Source organism: Morus notabilis, unplaced genomic scaffold (genome assembly GCF_000414095.1).
Source record: "Morus notabilis unplaced genomic scaffold, ASM41409v2 Scaffold1604, whole genome shotgun sequence".
NCBI lineage: Eukaryota > Viridiplantae > Streptophyta > Magnoliopsida > Rosales > Moraceae > Morus > Morus notabilis.
This window is the reverse complement of record NW_010361498.1, coordinates 26,043-45,140: the sequence shown is the minus strand read 5'-3', so window position 1 is coordinate 45,140 and position 19,098 is coordinate 26,043. Positions and strand designations below refer to the sequence as shown.

Sequence of the window (19,098 nt, the reverse complement as noted above, 5' to 3'; positions counted from 1 at the left end):
TTATTTTGGTCATGATTCATTTCAAATTCAGAAAACAAGACAACCAAATACTGATTCGAATCACATTTCAGATTAGAATCAAAATCATGTATATACACATCCAAACGAAGGTTCTAATCATTCTGAATCATAATTCAAATCATAAATCATGATTCTAAATCAAAAGACTCAAATCACCATGATTTCAATCCTTATACTAAACGGACCTACGTGTATTTTTTATAAAAAAAATATTATAATAAATTATAAATCATAATTCAAATTATAATTTGAATCCTTCAACTAAACCCCTTCTTAAAACACATTTACTATCGCTTGAGCAAAAGAGCCTTTCTACCTTAAATACACCCTTATTTATTTATTTATTTTTAAAAAGACGTACAAAATATCCGTTGCGAGTTGCTAGTTGCGACTTCGAGGCGTGTCAAAAAGGTCGGAGATATTATAGCTAAAGTAGCAATCACCGAATCCCGAAAAACGACAAACCTGTAAATGGACCCACCTGAACACATTCCAGCATCAATATTTTTGTGAACGTATTTATGTATTTAAATTATAATTTAAAATTATTTTTATTTTATGATGTATTTTTTATGAAAGAAAATTATTATTCTGAGTAGAGAAAATCATAAATGAATACAAAAAATAAATATTCAAAATTATTTTTATTTTATGATGTATTTTTTATGAAAGAAAATTATTATTTTGAGTAGAGAAAATCATAAATAAATACAAAAAATAAACATTATCTTTAAATGTCATTAATATATTTTAAAGAAAAAAAAAACAAAAGAACAGTTCTCAGTAGAAAAAAATATTAATAAAAATAAAATTAGATGGTGCTAAGTTTCCAAACATCAATATATAGTTGGCAATCCAGTTCCATTATCATGTTCTCAGAGTGCTCTGCAAAGCTCTTCTCAAACACAAGAGGGAGTTGAGGGATACAAAACAAATATTCCATTCTCAAGTCTTCAATCTCTTATCTTCAGCCTCTCACGTTAGTATGTTATTTATTTATTTATCTGGGGTTTTCAAGATTTTACGATCTCTGCTTTTTTTTCTTCTTCTTCTTCTTGGCAAAAACTCAAAATGTGCGCGTTTAATCTTCTGCGAACTCCATTTTACGTGCAGATTCTGATTTTGGGGTCTGATATGGGGAGATTAGCAATACCCATTTTGTGTTTTCTGCTGTTGAGCTGCTTAGTAGCTGGGACAGAAGCAGAATACTTGAAATACAAAGACCCAAAACAGCCACTGAATGTGAGAATCAATGACCTTTTCAGTAGAATGACACTTGAAGAGAAGATCGGCCAAATGGTCCAGATTGAGCGGGGAGTGGCAACCCCAGAAGTCATGAAGAAGTACCTCATTGGTAACCAAAGATTTTTTTATAATTTTTTTTAAAAAACTCTATTTTCATGTGATTAAAGTTCTCATATTGTGTCCATTGACAATATTTGGATATTGTAAATGGGTCTTTAAAGAGGAAAAAAAAAAAAAAAACCTCTTTTCATGTGATTAACGTTCTCATATTGTGTCAATAGACCATATTTGGATATAAAATTCTTGTATTGTAAAAGGGTTTTTTGTTTTTAATTTTTTTTATTTCTAATATTTAGGGAGTGTACTGAGTGGAGGAGGGAGTGTGCCAGCTCCAAAAGCTTCGGCTGAAACTTGGGTGAATCTGGTGAATGGGCTCCAAAAGGGATCTTTGTCCACTCGTCTTGGGATTCCAATGCTTTATGGTATTGATGCCATTCATGGCAACAACAATGTTTACAATGCCACCATTTTCCCCCACAATGTTGCTCTAGGAGTTACCAGGCAAGCAGATATTAAGAATTTTTTTTTTTTTTTTTCATTACTAAGCTTTCAAAACATTGGAATTCAGTCATTAGCCAAATATATGACGTACTTGTTTCTTTTTGTGCTTTTGTTTTGTTCATTCTATTTTTGGGTTTGTGTCTGTTAGAGATCCTAAGCTTATCAAGAAGATTGGAGAAGCAACTGCTCTTGAAGTTCGAGCTACAGGAATTCCTTATACCTTTGCTCCATGTATTGCGGTAATTGAAAAATCAGCAACGCATATGAAATTTTTTTTTTTTTTTTTCGATTTCGAAAAGGCCGCCTTGAATCAATATTGACTTGATAATTGATATCTATCCATGAGTGTTTTTGCAGGTCTGCAGAGATCCGAGATGGGGTCGGTGCTACGAAAGCTATAGCGAGGACCACAAGATTGTTCAGATGATGACTGAGATTATTCCTGGTTTGCAAGGAGATCTCCCTGCTAACTCTCGAAAAGGTGTTCCTTTTGTTGGTGGAAAGTAAGAGCCTTACTGATTATAACCCATTTGCCTATTAGTTACCTTTTTGGGTTAGATTTTGTTTGAGACTTATTCACATCAATCACAGCTTAAGATTATGATTGGACCAACTTGGGCTGAGAAAAGTTTGTGCTTTTCTGTGATGATGCCATCAGCTAGCATATTCTGAAAACCACTGCAAAGTTTAAAGTTTAGCTTTTTTCATATAACTCTCAGGGATGACTGCTTTTTTGCTTCACATTCATAAGATGCAAGCATAAGATATTTGGACATTGTAGCTATCACGTTTTCTTTCATGCCTTAGAGGTGGCCCATCTGTTCCACTTTATGACAACCATTATTAAATGGTTTCTATTGTATAAGAACTATCTCTTTTTATGATTCTGGGGGTTCAAGATATCTTTCTGATGGTAGGCTTCACTTGGGCCCAGTTGGTCATCCAAAACATGAACATGAGCTCCATTCATTGGTTTGATATGTTGATCTGCCGACGTTGGTTTAAAATATCATAAAACAAAAAATCTAATTGAAGGATTCTGCTTGGTAACTTGCGCTTTATTTATTTTAATCTTTGTTTTTTATTTTTAAAAATAAAAAAATGGAAATATGGAATGAAGGGTGTGGATCTCCTTATGCAGGCATTTGACATTGTGTATACTGAGTAATAGATTTGGTAATTAGCGGTTAGTTAAAGAGCATGATTGACTAGAGGGTCATTGTTAGCAATTGGTTAGAAGGCAATCAATAGTATAAAAAAGGGTTAGGAGTGTTAGGTGGGTCATTTCTGAATTGTGGGTGATTTGGAATTGTTTTGGGGCTTGGGAAACCAAGATTAGGGGGAGTGGTCTCACGAATACCACCGAGCTAGGGTTCTTGTACTGTTTTAGAGATTTATCAGTTTTGTCGAATAAAGATTCATTACTCTTGCTCATCTATCTGTGTTAGAGATTGTTGGGTTCCTAATACAGTGTTTGTAAAAATAAAATGTGTTTGTGTTTTTCCTGGTGGCCTAGTTTGAAATGTGGAAAAGACTCTAGATTTAATAATAAGATTGGTTTTCCGATTCACTTAAAAATAGGAGATTATAATATACTCTTAGACTAGTCCTCTTCACTTTTGAAGTCTTGTACTGTTTTAGAGATTTATCAGTTTTGTCGAATAAAGATTCATTACTCTTGCTCATCTATCTGTGTTAGAGAGATTGTTGGGTTCCTAATACAGTGTTTGTAAAAATAAAATGTGTTTGTGTTTTTCCTGGTGGCCTAGTTTGAAATGTGGAAAAGACTCTAGATTTAATAATAAGATTGGTTTTCCGATTCAATTAAAAATAGGAGATTATAATATACTCTTAGACTAGTCCTCTTCACTTTTGAAGTCTTGTTATACTGGGAATTATTTTTGAAATGCATTTGACAAGAAGCTTAGCAAATGGCAAGCTGGAACTGATGAGTTCTGTATTATTTGGCTAGAACAAAGGTTGCAGCCTGTGTGAAGCACTTTGTGGGAGACGGTGGAACGAACAAGGGCATCAATGAGAACAACACTCTAATAAGCTGGAAAGGATTGCTTGACATTCACATGCCTGCATACGTAGACTCCATTAGAAAAGGTGTTGCAACAGTTATGGTGTCGTACTCAAGCTGGAACGGGAAAAGGATGCACGCAAACCGCGATCTAGTTACTGGATTTCTCAAGAACAAACTCAAATTCAGGGTAAAAATAAAGCAGATATCATTTAAATAAGTTGTTTAAAAACCCAATTTTAATTTCCTTGTACTTGACAAATAATGGAGATGCTAGGCATGTAACTTTTTTTTTTTTTGGTTGTGTCAGGGTTTTGTCATATCGGATTGGCAGGGTATTGACAGAATTACTTCCCCTCCTGGTAGTAACTATTCCTATTCGGTTCAAGCTGGAGTTAGTGCTGGAATTGACGTGGTTAGTCAAAACTCGGTTACATTGTACACTCATGTCATACTTACCTTCGCTAATAATTAAATTTTGAATATTAATGCTAAGTTGGAAACTTATTTGATCCTCTGGTTGACACAAGTTTTATCTGTTATTTTTGCAGATAATGGTTCCCTATAACTTTACAGATTTTATTGATAAGCTAACCTACCAAGTGAAAAACAATATCATCCCGATGAGCAGGATTGATGATGCAGTTAAGAGGATCTTGAGGGTTAAATTCATCATGGGTCTCTTTGAGAACCCGCTTGCTGATCTCAGCCTGGTCAACCAGCTTGGCCATAAGGTCTGTTGCTTCGGATTTATCATTTATAATCAGAAGTATTATTTCTGTCTTCATATTATAACATGCTTAAATTTTTGCCTTTGTGAATCGGACGAAACGTTTTTACAGGAACATAGGGAATTGGCAAGAGAAGCTGTTAGAAAGTCACTTGTACTGCTAAAGAATGGGAAATCGGCTGATAAGCCATTACTTCCCCTTCCCAAGAAAGCGACCAAGATACTAGTTGCCGGAAGTCATGCAGACAACTTAGGCTATCAATGTGGAGGCTGGACAATTACATGGCAGGGCGTTGGTGGAAATGATATCACAGCTGGTATGTTCTAGTTTTACTCAGTAACCATTACTTTCAATCCATGACTTGGAGAAATGTTTTAGTTGTATACACAACACTACAAATGCGCATACCATACGCGCATATCTCTGCATAAAACCAAATTGTGTCACGTTGAATCTTTTATTGGAACTTCCTAGAAAAATGCAAATTAGAGTAGCTTAAGAACCCTGGCTCATACTTGCAAGGTGCTAAATGGCAGAATCTTTTTATAGTTTTATACTAGTGTAATCTTGCTTCTGTGAATAATGTGGTTCTTCGTATTGGTGGGATGCCAGGAAAATGAAGCACTGACATGCAGTGGCGAAGCAAGAATATATTGTCAATAGGGACGCTACGGACAAAAAAATAGAGAATTTGTAATTAGATAGGGACATCGTTATAAATTTCAATTATTGGGTGGAGGAACAAATATAATTTTTTCATAATAGGGGGGAACAACTGAAATTTTTCTAAAAAATTGTTTAAAAATTGAAATTTCAAAAGTTGAGTGGGGCACTCAACTATAAGTGGCTCCGCTACTGCTAAAATGAAGAATCTAACGTTTTACTATGGGGATACCATGATCAAAGTCAGTTATTACATTATATTTGTTAATAAGCTATCTTCATATACAGGTACCACAATCCTCAAGGCAGTGAAAAACACTGTTGATCCTACCACCCAAGTTGTCTACAGCCAGAATCCTGATGCTAACTTTGTCAAATCGAACAACTTCTCCTATGCCATCGTTGTCATCGGTGAGCCTCCATTTTCGGAAACATTTGGTGATAGTTTGAACCTGACAATAGCTGAACCTGGTCCAAGCACTATCAAGAACGTTTGTGGAGCTGTAAAATGCGTCCTCATTGTTGTTACCGGCCGCCCTGTTGTAATCCAGCCCTATGTTTCCACCGTTGAAGCGCTTGTTGCAGCATGGCTCCCAGGAACTGAAGGCCAAGGTGTTGCCGACGTTCTGTTTGGTGACTATGGATTCACAGGCAAGCTTGCAAGGACATGGTTCAAAACCGTCAACCAGCTTCCCATGAATGTTGGCGATCCACATTATGATCCCCTATTTCCATTCGGGTTTGGTTTAACTACTGAGCCTAACCAGTAGAAAATCAACATATCCCAAACTTAGATACGACATTGAATCCAATTTTTCCCCCTTCCCCTTTTCCGTGAAGAGCTTTTATTTATGTTCATCATTGTTGTGCTACTGGATATATATATATTTCAGATTGAATGTAGTTGAACTTCATGGAAATATGTATCCAACTACCTACCTAATAAGATGTTAATTGTTGGAGTCGAAATCTGTCGAAAGCCTTCGTCTTGAATGTCAAATCCCAAAAAATGTTGCCCTTTCATTGTTCAATCCGATTTCAAGTTCTAAATATGTTGACAAAATCGAAGGCCATAAAATCAAAATTTACACCTAAATGCGGTTGGATCTATTCTTCATTGTATCTCTGTTTTTGTTTATAATATTTTCCAACATCGCCAGGGTTGACTAAGCCAGAGTTGACCCTAAGGCAGGGAACTGATGCTGTCGTTTTTATCATCTTGGCCGCCTCAACGGCAACAATGGGAGACCCAATCTCCAGTTTTGAATGTCGTTTTTACTCTCAGTATCTGTTGAAGATTCACACTTTATAGTGAAGATTAAGCTTGAAGGATAATTGGCTGCAGAAGAAAGAACAGATATTGCCATGATTTTGCCAAGATATTGCCAAGATTCACACTTTATAACCATTGTTACAAATGACATAAATAACCTTAATGATCAATATTTAAACATTATCTTAAAAACTAATAACTAAGAAACTAAATTTAAAGAAAAAAGGTAAATTTTCAATAAATAAATTCTATGTTTTTGGAAAAAAATATAAAACTCAACTAATCAAATTGGTCTAGCTTCACACAAAATCTCACACCCTCGTCATTGATACACAGCTGGTAGATTTGGACATGTAAAATCAGTCTTGTTCCGAAACTTAACACTACACCGTAGTCATTCAAACACGTCAACTCTTTTGTTTTCTTGATTTTATTTAGTTTTAAAACTTATGTTTTAAAAGATTTGCATAATTAAATAATATCTAAATAGTACTCATTGAGGTTATTTTAGTATTCTGATCAATTAAAGAGATTATTTTATTTTATTTTTATTTTTATTTTTTACTCTTTAGAAAAACACAAGGGATAATTTTAGGATAATCTAAAAATTTAAGGGATACCTTTAAAATTATCAAAAACACATGGATAAATGTTAGATCTAGCTAAAACTCAGGGATACTTTTTAAAATTTTCCTCTAAAATCTCTTCCTTTATTTTTTATTCTTACTTTTTTTATTAGGGTAATCGATTAAAAAGTCTTTCATTCAATTAAAATTTACATGTTGAGAAGTGGAATTGGATATTGCTCACTCTATTTCTTTGTGGGTCATCTTCAACTAAGGAATTTAGGAGAATAATTGACAACCTCATTTTCAAAGCTTCTTTTCGACTTCGATTAAAAACGCCTCATCTTTTTATGAGAAAAGTACATGGTTTAGGATGATTTTGTAAATATTTGATATTTATGTGATTCTAAATAATTAAGTGTCATTATTATTTTTTGTTTTTTTAATAATTAAATGACAATTGTTTATTTTTAAATATGTGACATAAATAATATTTTTACCATTTTTAGTGATACTTTTAGTTCTTTCCTTTAATTTGGAGTTTCCATCTTTGGATGTATTTTGAGTTATTATTATTATTATTATTGGGATATGTTGCTTGGACAAAGAAAAGGATAGCCTAAAATCTAGTGCAATTGACGAGGAGATTATTTACCGATAAATTAAGTATTTTGAGTTTAAATATTTGTGAGTCTTTGTTAGTTTGATGTGTTTTTGTGTGTTTTTATAGGAATCATTAATAAATGGGAAAATATGGTGAAAACAAGGAAAAAATTCGAGTTTTGGAAGCTATCGGGATGAACCATGGACGAGGGCAAGGACCTGCGCAAACCGCCACACAAAATGGGATGAAAAACGCCCAAGAGGGGCTGGTGCGCGCCTGCACGCGCTAGCAGCGCACTTGGTGCACCACCTGCTGCGCGGCCGTGTCCCTTATTGCGCTGAAACGTGCCTTTGGGCCATTTTTTGGCCATTGATCATTTTGGATGGCCATTTTTGACCCTTGGATGAGTTTAGATGAAGTTATTTATTATTTTTGGGCATACTTAAGCAAGAGAAACCCTAGTTCCCAACTTAGAGAGGATGAGAGGCACAAAAATTTCTAGAGAGAGAAGCTTGGAGTTGGAGATTCTTGAAGATTGCTTGGGGGAGATTCTTGAAGAATGCTTGGGAGAAATTCTTGAATATTTGAAGCTCATATCTACAAGAGTTTTCTCTTCATTCTCCTTTTTTATTGTAATTTTTTTAGTTTTTATTCTTAAATTTGTGATTTTCCTTATGGATTCCTTTATGCTGAGCTAGACTTTATATTCTAGAGCTTGATGTAGCTTTATTTGAACCATGTTTGATTATCTTGTCAATTGTTAGTTAAATTACATCTTAATTTATTTATGTTTCTCTATGCTTAATGTTTCTAATTTATGTGGCCAATGAGTTAGATAATTTTAGATTGTGATTTTGATGCTCGGGAGAGATGGATTCATAGTCCGGAATTGGGAAACATAGTCTAGGTTGTCGTGAGTTCGGGAAGAGATTGACACTTAGATAATCTCGTTGAGAGTCTAGGATATTTGAGACCAATAGGTGATCAAGACCTTGATTATCAACTAGGATTTCGATTGTTGTGAGGCTGTGAGGCGATCGACATTTGATTTCCAATTTAAGGGTTAAACTTAATGAGTGTATGAGTAAACATGTTAGATATGAATAGAGGTGTCAAAGTGCCGTGTTGGACCGGAACGACATGTCTGACCCCAGGCCCGCCACGGGCCTAGGCCGGGCCAGGCATGACCCTGAACAGTTCAGGATCATGCTTGGGACGGGCTTGAGGGAAGACCTTCAGGCCCAACACTGGTCCATGTCCTCGTCCATAAGGGCCATGGTAGGGCCCGGGCCTAGGCCCTTCATGGGCCAGCCCTGGTCATTTTAATTATTTTATAATATTTAATTAAAAAAAAGAAAATATATCATATGCCCCCAAAAGATGTGATTTTATTGAATTGAAATAATACAATAAGTACACATAAATGTCTGTCTCGTTAAAAATCTTGCCAAGTAAAACCCATGGGGAGATCGGGACAAAACCTTAGTGAAGGAAAAAAAACTACAATATTCTAGGATAAGTAAATTACACTATTGAAGAATTGATTCTTGAAGATTTTGTTATGTCTATGTTCAAAAAATATTCTTGAATTGAATCATCTGTATAGTGTTGTTTTCGTCTTATGGCATCTTCCCAGTCTTTAACACACATTAGCCCCTCCAAGATATCCAGATACATTCTGCTCCTTTTCTCGTTAAGAATTCGGTTGCTTGCACTAAATGCTTGCTCCGATTCTACCATTGACACTGGAGTTTTCAGAATGTCACGTGCTATTATGGACAGTGTTAGAAAATTATCGGTCTTGCTCCTCCACCACTGTAAGATGTCCAGTTTGTCCTCATCGATTACAAAATTATCAACTAGAGATTGTCTCATTGCATAAAACACTTTCATGCAATCAAAACGAGTTGTGTTTCTACTTACCCGTTTAAATTGTAGGCAGAAGCCCGTCTGTATGAATTCTTCAAACGCTGCATCATCTGCAAAAGAAAGAGGTAATTCGGCACTAGTTAAAAGTTTAACTAGTACCTTAGGAGCACGTTGTGCGTCGTATGTAAAATTTTACAACCCTTATGATGTGAGTGATAGTGTTTGTTGGTGGGAGTCCACACTCCCACCTTGGTGCAACGGTAGACATGCTTTTCAATGTCTATTGAGATGACTAATACCCCTACCTTTTTTATTAGAAAAGTATTTTTTACAATATTTACATACCGCACAAATTTCCATTTCACATGTTTTTGGATTTTGTCGGGGCTCCTCTGTGAAATGCTGTCATGCGGGAGAAGTTTGCGGTCTTTTTCCCCTGTCGCGTTCTCCAACTTCCTCGTTGTGCACCGAAGCATTATCAACCGGATTTGGAACAGTTTATGGTTTAGTAGGGTTGGAGTTATGGGCCAACATTTCATCCTCATAAAATGGTACATCACAAAGCTCAGGGAGCACAAGAAAATCAAGGATATTTGATGCGGTCATTTTTTGAAAAAAAAAAAAACAGAAACTAATGTTAATTTGTTCATTTATAAACAATAAACAATATAAATAAACTTGAGTAATACAATGTTATGTAACAAAATTGATAAGTATAATACCTTTTTTCGGGATTTTTTCAAATTGATTGAACTTTGTGAATGAAAGAGTAAGAAATTGATGAATCGAGAGAGAAAAGCTTAGACGCAATATCAAAGAGACAAGATGAGAGATTTTTTGAGAGTGAGATGAGAAATTTAGAGTGAATTGTTGTGGTGAATATTGTGTGAGATTTAAGGGTATTTATAAGGATTTTTTGAGCAATTTCTGACCAAGTGACCGTTGGGCCCATCGCGTGCCTAACGGTCACTTGGTCGCGTGCTTGGAAGGTCGCTTCACGGGCCGAACATGGGCCTAAGCCGGGCCGAACACGTGCTTGGGCCGAATCACGGGCTTCAAGGGCTAGGATCATGTAACGACCCGCACCCCCACCTGGTATGATATTGTCCGCTTTGAGCCTGAGCCCGCACGATTTTGCTTTTAGGCCTCACCCTAAAAGGCCCCATACCATTAGGAGGTGATGTCATTCCTTATAAACCATGACCCATCTTCATCCCCAGGCGATGTGAGACTGCACAACTTACCCATCTTCATCACGGGCCGAACATGGGCCTGGGCTGGGCCGAACACGGGCCTGGGCCGAATCACAGGCTTCAAGGGCTAGGATCATGTAACGACCCGCACCCCCACCTGGTATGATATTGTCCGCTTTGAGCCTGAGCCCGCACGGTTTTGCTTTTGGGCCTCACCCTAAAAGGCCTCGTACCATTAGGAGGTGGTGTCATTCCTTATAAACCATGACCCATATTCATCCCCAGGAGATGTGAGACTGCACAACTTACCCTTTCTTGGCCTTGTGCCTCAAGGGATTGATGTTTGTCACAATCACCCCTCCTTATAGGGCCCAACGTCCTCGTTGACCACATTTTTGGCTGGGTAGAGTCTCTGATACCATATGTAACGACATACACCCACACCTGGTATGATATTGTCCGCTTTGAGCATGAGCCCGCACGGTTTTGCTTTTGAGCCTCACCCTAAAAGAACTCATACCATTAGGAGGTGGTGTCATTCCTTATAAACCAAGACCCATCTTCATCCCCAAGCGATGTGGGACTGCACAACTTATCATTTCTTAGCCTTGTGCCTCAATGGGTTGATGATTGTCACAGGTCGGGCCTGACCCGCGAGCTAAGAAGCCGAGGCCTATCCCTAGCCCATATAATGTGCCGGGCTGGCACAGCCCGTAACAATATCGTCTCGGGCTGTGCTGAATCTGGCACTGTTATGGGTTGGGCCAGGCAATCCATGGACGGCCCGCCCCATTTGACAACTCTAGATATAAATATTGATTTGGTTATTCATGCATATGACTTTGTTTGATGCTTGAGAGAAGTAACGGTGTTATATTAGGTCCATTGATTAATGAATTGAGTGGATTAGCTAGCAATGGTTTGATAGGATGAACATATAAATGATAAGATGAAGTCAAGTCCCTAATACATTTGTGCATAAAAGTTTCCATATTTTATTTTGTTTTTGTATTTATTTTTTTGTTCTAATTCTATTTTTATTTCATTGAATTCGGTTGTCTAGATAAAGTTAAATTACAATAATCTCGGTACTTAGCGGCAATTTAATACTTAATTTATGTGGAAACGATACTCACTCATCATTTACTATCAAAATTTGATACTGTACGCTTGCGGCGGACATCAATTCAACCCATTTTTACTCCCATATTCGTTTAGTTAATTTGAATCACAATTTAAATTTTTATTATAATATTTTTTTCATATAAATTTACTTTTTAACTTAAATTTTTAATTGAAACAAGTACAATGATCGGGACTAAACCATACACGTCAGCAATTTTTAGTCCAGGGCCCTTGGGTTGTGCACCGTGCACCACAGCCTACCACCGATTCCCAGTGAATTTGAGTGGAGAGATTTCTCAGACTCCCGCCTAAACGTTGTTTTTAGGGCTTTTGACATAAAAAAAAATCTTTTTGTACTGCGTTTCTTGAATAGTTCCAGAACAATGGTTTCCAAGGAGCGCAAAATTAGCTCCAAGCCCACCACCGCAGCAAAGGATTCTCATGCTCAGTTTCGCGGTTTCCAAACCCTAATTTCTGCAATTCAATCCTCCGAGGTCCGCTATCTTGATCTGTTCACATGCGTACATTTCTGGAATTTTAGGAGATTTAGGGTTTAATTTCCGTATCCTGTTTTTGGCAATTTAGGTTTTTGTTCGCGTTCTTCATGATTCCTTGCGATTGGTAATTTTTGTTTTAAAATTTTGTTTATGTTTAAATTTCAGGGTCTAAAGCCTCCAGTTTTGAAAAGTTGGTACTGTATACTGGTGAATTTGTCCTTAAAGGAATCAATTGGGTGTTCCGACAACAAAGATTCTCCGAACTGCTCGGATACTGGGTTGAAAATGGAACCTAAAGATAGAAGCCTTGTTGCTGAACGTTTGTTTGAGGAACTTGGTAATAGGTTTGAAACCTTATTCTCTGCTTTGTGTGATGTTTCTGCAAATCGAGAAAATGGGCATGCCATCTTAGGTTCAGATGTGTGGGCGAATGTTGATGAACTGACCCTTCTGTTAAGATGTTGTATGGTAATCTTGACCTTGGTTGACGAAGCTTTAGTGCTCGAGAAATTTCAAGTTCTTCTGTTGATACTTGGGAAGTTAAAATCCTTTGTTACAAGTGGAGGAAACGAGAAACGTCCTGTCACTTTCAAGAAGTTCATTTCTCGTGAATTCTCCTTCGGTGATGCTACTTCTGCCACCGCTGTTTCGGAGGATTTTGTTGCTTCTATATCTATCTTGGAACCTTCTGAGCCATGCCGTCCATTTCTATGTGCAATTCTTGAGGTATGGTTTTGAAATCATATTTTCAATTGTCTTAAGTGGGATTACGATACGCTTTCGGCTTTCCTACCAACTTTAATGGCTTTCAACTTTAAAAAGAAGTTAGTTGGAAGGATGAGATGCGTGTATTTTTCATATTCTTGTACGCCTAATATTATTCTGTTTCCTACTAATTTTAGTGTTAGGTTCGAACTTTGAATGAAGGAAAAATTTGATGTACTTTCAGTAAATCAGTGTTTGTGATTTATCCAAAGCCTTGTCTACCCGGTGTAGGACCTGGTAGGAGACAGAATTTAGAGAGAAGAATAAAACCAAGGTAGAGAAGAAGAATCACCAGAGAGATAGATATAAAACCATGGGGGAGAAAAAAGGGGTTCTGGGGAAATGCTCAAGAGGAGGAAAACCATTAATCTCAGTATTTATTAATTAATCTTTTCCATAATTGAAATTACGAAGTACCAAAATTATAGGCAGACCTACCAAATAACAAAGTAGGAAACTAAACCAAAATGAAATAACGAAACTAACCCAATTTCTAAAATAGCATAAATTCCTAATTATTTAAAAAACAAAAAGGTTATTCTAATAGTGTCCCGCATCACTAACATAAATGACATTCTTTTGTACTCTTTTGTGATTGCTTGATGAAATTTTGCGCAATAATTCAGTTATTATACACATATTGGGATTTGGAAGATAAGAATTACCTCTGAAAGATCCTGAGGCAATGGGATATAAGAATAATCTTTCTTCCTTCCTGTAATTTCATATTAGATAAGTTCAATTAAACTTCAACTCATCTGTGAAACTTGATTTGGGAATATATTTGTTAGGTATTTGCAGATGAGCTTTCGATGCATAGATTGTTGAGAGAGTATTTCATGCTCGTTGATTATGCTTCTTGCACAAGCAGAGCGCTTTTCAGCGGTCATTTTCTTAATGATGGTATTGCAAGTGTGCTGGAGGTTATTTCTCTTCATTTCATTATATCGTTTTCTGATGAGCAAGGATTTGAGCATTTCCTTAATAGATTAAGTTGCGGAGATTGCAAGCGTTTTAGAGTTCCTGATCTTAGCCTGAATGCGGCTGTATCACTGCTTTTGAACCCCATCATTCTTTCAGCACCAAAAATGTTCCAGGCACATTTGATTTTGTTGGTTTCTGAAGCAATTGGTGTTAGCATGTCTTCAAATATTAGACCCTCCGTCAGACTTATGACTTGTTACCTAACTGCATTTGAAAGGTCCGTCATCTTGTACACTAGATTCATGTCCACTCTGCTTATGGATGGTCATCCCATAGGTAGTAAAGATTCTTGCGCAAATCATGGTTCATTTGGCAGAAGGTATGAATCTTCTTTTAAACATCACATTCATGAAGTTACCAATGCGAAGGTATGTGATGTAGTTTGTAAATCAGATTCTTTATGGAGGTCACATCTGTCCAATACGTTTTCTAAAGAAAAACCTGACCTTCTGGCCGAATCCACTGCATACATAAACGAGAGCCAACAAGGTTTTGATGAATCATGCAAAAATGATATCTCGTCAATTTTGAACAGCATACTACTTGGAGCCTTTTTGGACAATATAAGCGATACTGTATTATCTCGAAAGGGGGGAACAAGTTCTCAAGATATTTGTCTTATTGCTGCTATGCTAAAGTTAATCAGCAGTTTGATGTCAATAGTCTTTTGGTGTCTAAGGAATGCCAAAGACTATAGTTGTTTGAAAGCCTTAGAAGATGCTTCGTCATGTAAGGAGTATGATTTTATCGTGGATGTTATTAGCTGTTTTCGGCAGTTTAATGTATCTTTACCGAGTCAGAAGAAATTATTTTGCCTAATGAAAACTCATCGAATCAGGCATAAGACCACCAAGTGGATGCTTTTGCATTTCTCAGGCTTGCTATCATTAAGTTTTGTGAGTGGGTTTGATTTGTTGGTGAAAAATTGTGCAATTGTGATTGAGACACTGATGAATCTCTATGTTTTTGAAGAGGGTAATGTAGTTACAATGAGATCGTTACTTGTTTCTGGTTCAGAATCTTTTTCATCTTACACTCCTCCTGTCAAAGTTGAAGAGGTGAATATCATTTAATTTCCCTTGTTTTTGTATTTTTTTCTTTTGCCCTTATTTTTCACTTTCTCACTAGTCCCTCCTTTTCACACTTTTGAGCTATTGCTAAATGTTGCAGGCCCTGGTGGATCAGAAATCGAGTCAAAAAATTGTTTCAAAGATTAAGAAGATTCAAACTATGTGTTTGAGGTACATGCTTCTGTTATATGTACACCACGTAAAAATTAAGTTGAACATGTTAATCTGTTAATTCTTGCTTCTATTGTTTAAGTTTCCTTTCTTTGTCAATTTCTTTTAAAATGTTCGTTACTATCTTTGCTACGTTATCCATTCAAGTCTAGCTTATGGAGTTATTATTTGCAAAAAAAAAAAAAAAAAAAGTGAAAAGACTAGAGGTGGACTTCTACACTTGAATTCTCCATATTATGCGTTTGTTGTTCTTCTTTCTGTGCAACTATAGTAGAAAGCCTTTGCAGTTTTCATTACTGGACTTACCAGTCTTTTGATGCATCATATTTGTGATACACAACCATTGGACTTAAATGTCAAATTGGTTGTCTCTAAAAACTTTTTTTTTTGCAGTGCATACCGAATCACCTACTGCTTGTCCTTGTAGCATGAAAAACTATTTGCTATACTAAGGTCACAAATTTTATTCTTTGTGAAAGAAGACATGAATGTGTTTGTATTCCACAGTTTTAAGTGGAAAATATCTGTCGAACTTTTTATAATTTCCAGAAATAGTAGCATCCCATTATTGCACTTTGCTCGGTTATCTTGTCTTAAAACTTTCAAAGGCGAAAGTCTTTCTGGTGTCACCTTTTTTCTTCACCTGTTTATTCTGACCACAACTGGCACATACATCTTGTGGGCTACCATTTTCTATAAGACCAAGTGATTTTATTTCTTCTATTTACCAGGTCAGAGTCTCTTCCACGCTTTCCTCTAAGACCAGAAAATAAGATAGGAGAAACTTCACAAAATGCCTCTATCCTAAAGTGCACGAGGGAGTCTACTTTTGGTGTAGAGGAGGAAACAGAGGAGTCCTACAACGGAAAGGTCTATCTCCAATACCTAACAAAAGAACCCAGCAAGGAACCTGATTATGATGAGCTAGCGGACTTTGTCGAATGCAAGCCTGGGAAGGATTATTGCAGATGGTTGAAAGATAAAGAAAGATACCGAAAGTGGAAATCAAAGAAAATGGCAGTTGTGAGGTGGAAAAAAAGAAGGATGACTTGGAAATTTATGGTACAGAATAAAGCTTAGTTGTCAGAAAGGAAGGAAATCAATGGAGCAACTTTTTATTTATTTATAGTTGTGATTCCCAACAATCAAGACTTCAAAAGTTTGTGGACCCCAGGTGCATAACATCAAAAGTTTGTGGACCCCAGGTGCATAAAACCCTGTTAGTTTCCTGACTCTGTTAGTTTCTAAGCTTTGCATCGATTTTTATATTTATCCATCTTTTCTGTTCTGCTTTGCAGGCAGTCACGTGGACTGATGAAGGGATGGTTAAGAGAATCTTTAATCAGTTTGAACGTTCCATGACATATTCAGCTCGTGGAATCTTTTGATCATATGCTTCCGGATGTTCATATATCCACTGATCATAAATCTGGCACACAAAGCTGGAAAGGATGTTGGTGTGCAAATTGCTTCTGTTCTGCTTGGGGAGATTGAGCAAGTTGTAGTAGTAGATTCAAAACATCAGGTCTGTCTTTCCATCTACTCTGCTCCTTTCAAGTCCAATTTTTTTCCTTTACATGGATCCAATGCTTTTACACTAAATGGAAAAATTTCTTATCTTTGATTTCAATTTATTTGTTAAATTTTCTGGTCACATGTTATATATATTTTGTCATGTTATGCTATATGCTGTCTATGTTGTTCTTTATGCATACTTTATATATGTGCATACTATCTGGCCATCCAAATTTTAAACATCAGCCGTCCTTAGAAATTTCAGGTTTGCGAGTACACCTCTAGAGAATCAATATTTCTGACGGTGATGTTGCCATTGAGTTTTATATTGTTGAACAATAGATGATTACTCTTTAAGGCTTCTCCACAAGAAACTTAAAAATTGCATCACTTCATTAAATTTTTATTGTTGTATATTTATAACCAGCAAATGTTACTATGCTAAAAATAAATGTTAAACTACTATGTACAGATTTCTGGATTTTTAAGTATAATAAATTGGAGTCATTTTATGCGGAAGGTCCACGCGAAATCTTTCAGCTCTGTCACTAATTGCCAATCTGCTAGCATAATATTGAGGGGAAAGAAAGGTGTAAAAGGAATGGTGTTTAGGATTTGAATGTTCCTGCTGTATGATGAAGTTATTTCTTTCCATGTCCTTATAAAATTCACGATCATGTTTGTTTTGCAGGTGCTCTTATTTCTTCTTTGTGCTCTATGTCCACAAGATATATCAAAGGTTGGGGTTGGCAAGCTCTCACCATATGGCATATCAGAGAATTCCTAGGAGTTAAACTTGTCATAAAGCCAGATCATTCTACTTAAAGGTTTGGTTTGTGGGTTGAGGAATCTATCTAGAAATGTAGCATAATGACAGAATATAAATATCCCGTAAATGAACCCATACATGGGTCGATATGCTTATGTAGCGGCCAACATCTTGTCAGATGGGCTGACATGAGTCGGTGCCCGCAAGTATGATACTATGGGACGTGTTCTGCCAATTTGGAGTTCTAGAGCGATTTTTTCAACCCTTTATTAGCAGAGAAGTTTTGACATTTTTTCTTTATTTCTTAGGGCCCGTTTAGTTCTTTAATTCGAGTTGAGATGTGACTGTTTTTGAAAGTTTTTTATTATAACAAAAAAGTTAGATGTGATTGTTTTTTAGAGTTTTTTACTGTAACAAAACTCGAATTAGTGAAATAAACGGGGTCTAAATTTGCGTGTTTGATTTTTGTGAATAGAATTGACAATATGAGTCACGACACAATAACACGATTTGAAAACGACACGAATTTTACGGGTTAAGGTTGAAAAAAGAGGTTTATATCAAAATTGGGTCGACATGAAAAATACGGGTCAATTTTAGGTTAGATCCGTTTAACTCGAACACGACACGAAATTCTTAAAAACTAAAACATATGTATATTTTTAATTATATATTTTAAATTTAATTATGAATTTGTGATATTATGATAATTATATTATTATTTGTTTAATTTTGATAGATGTTATTGTATTTTAACGTGTTATAAATTTTAAGTTATTTCTAATATGTAAAAAAATTAAAGAAAAGTATATAATTTGTGTCAATTTTGAGTTCACGGGTTAATTTCGTGTCGCATGTTATTTTCGTGTCATGTCGTGTTAACCTGTAAAGTGGTTGTGTTGTGTTGTAATTTTTTTTAAAATTTTATGTCATGGGTCGTGTTCGGATTGATTATAAATTTAAAAAGAAAGAATCAAAACACGACACGAATACGACATATTGACACTCTTATTTATGAACTACTTAAATGGCATTTCAAATACACTAATAGAAACTTATGTTAGCAAATCAAGTTACTTTTAGGACTATTTTGCGAGTGAGAGTTGAGCTTTTTGTTGATTGTAAGATGAATATTATTTCCAGTGTGTGGCGTAGGCGTGAATGATTGGATTTCAGCAAATTTTGTTTATGGTTTGCCACACTTGTTCTTTCGTACTTTTTCAAAATGTGTTATTTGTACGTGGTGTCGTTTTCACAGTTTATCCGGGGAATTTCTGCCTCGTTTTCACGAAAATATTAATGAATTTTCCGAAGAATTATGGATATTTGTATTATTATATATACAGAAGTTTTATTTTTGAATGTGGCCAGAATTCAATAACAACTAATGTCGCCACTCGCAACTAATATCTGTAAAAAATACATTGAAATATTAAAGCTAAATTCAAAC

At 35.9% G+C, this 19,098-nt stretch overlaps 2 protein-coding genes across 3 annotated transcripts; both read left to right on the top strand.

Annotated features, from left to right (window-relative positions):
* The first annotated feature begins 898 nt into the window (after nucleotides 1-898).
* On the top strand, nucleotides 899-6,119 carry LOC21392687 (beta-glucosidase BoGH3B). Of its 2 annotated transcripts, none has more exons than XM_024166598.1 (10): nucleotides 899-1,000; nucleotides 1,135-1,375; nucleotides 1,623-1,827; nucleotides 1,976-2,066; nucleotides 2,185-2,330; nucleotides 3,800-4,043; nucleotides 4,164-4,268; nucleotides 4,405-4,587; nucleotides 4,696-4,900; nucleotides 5,536-6,119. In XM_024166598.1, exons 2-10 carry the CDS (start codon nucleotides 1,156-1,158, stop codon nucleotides 6,015-6,017), a joined length of 1,881 nt encoding a protein of 626 aa, XP_024022366.1. In that variant the 5' UTR covers nucleotides 899-1,000; nucleotides 1,135-1,155; the 3' UTR covers nucleotides 6,018-6,119. The 2 variants fall into 2 exon arrangements, with proteins under 2 accessions (XP_024022366.1, XP_024022367.1); XM_024166599.1 differs by having other exon boundaries at nucleotides 899-1,004.
* Nucleotides 6,120-12,113: 5,994 nt separating this feature from the next.
* LOC21392686 lies at nucleotides 12,114-17,956 on the top strand. Its single transcript, XM_024166617.1, has 7 exons — nucleotides 12,114-12,371; nucleotides 12,540-13,100; nucleotides 13,931-15,181; nucleotides 15,294-15,364; nucleotides 16,096-16,569; nucleotides 16,663-16,889; nucleotides 17,571-17,956. Exons 1-5 carry the CDS (start codon nucleotides 12,261-12,263, stop codon nucleotides 16,442-16,444), a joined length of 2,343 nt encoding a protein of 780 aa, XP_024022385.1. The 5' UTR covers nucleotides 12,114-12,260; the 3' UTR covers nucleotides 16,445-16,569; nucleotides 16,663-16,889; nucleotides 17,571-17,956.
* The last annotated feature ends 1,142 nt before the right edge of the window (nucleotides 17,957-19,098 follow it).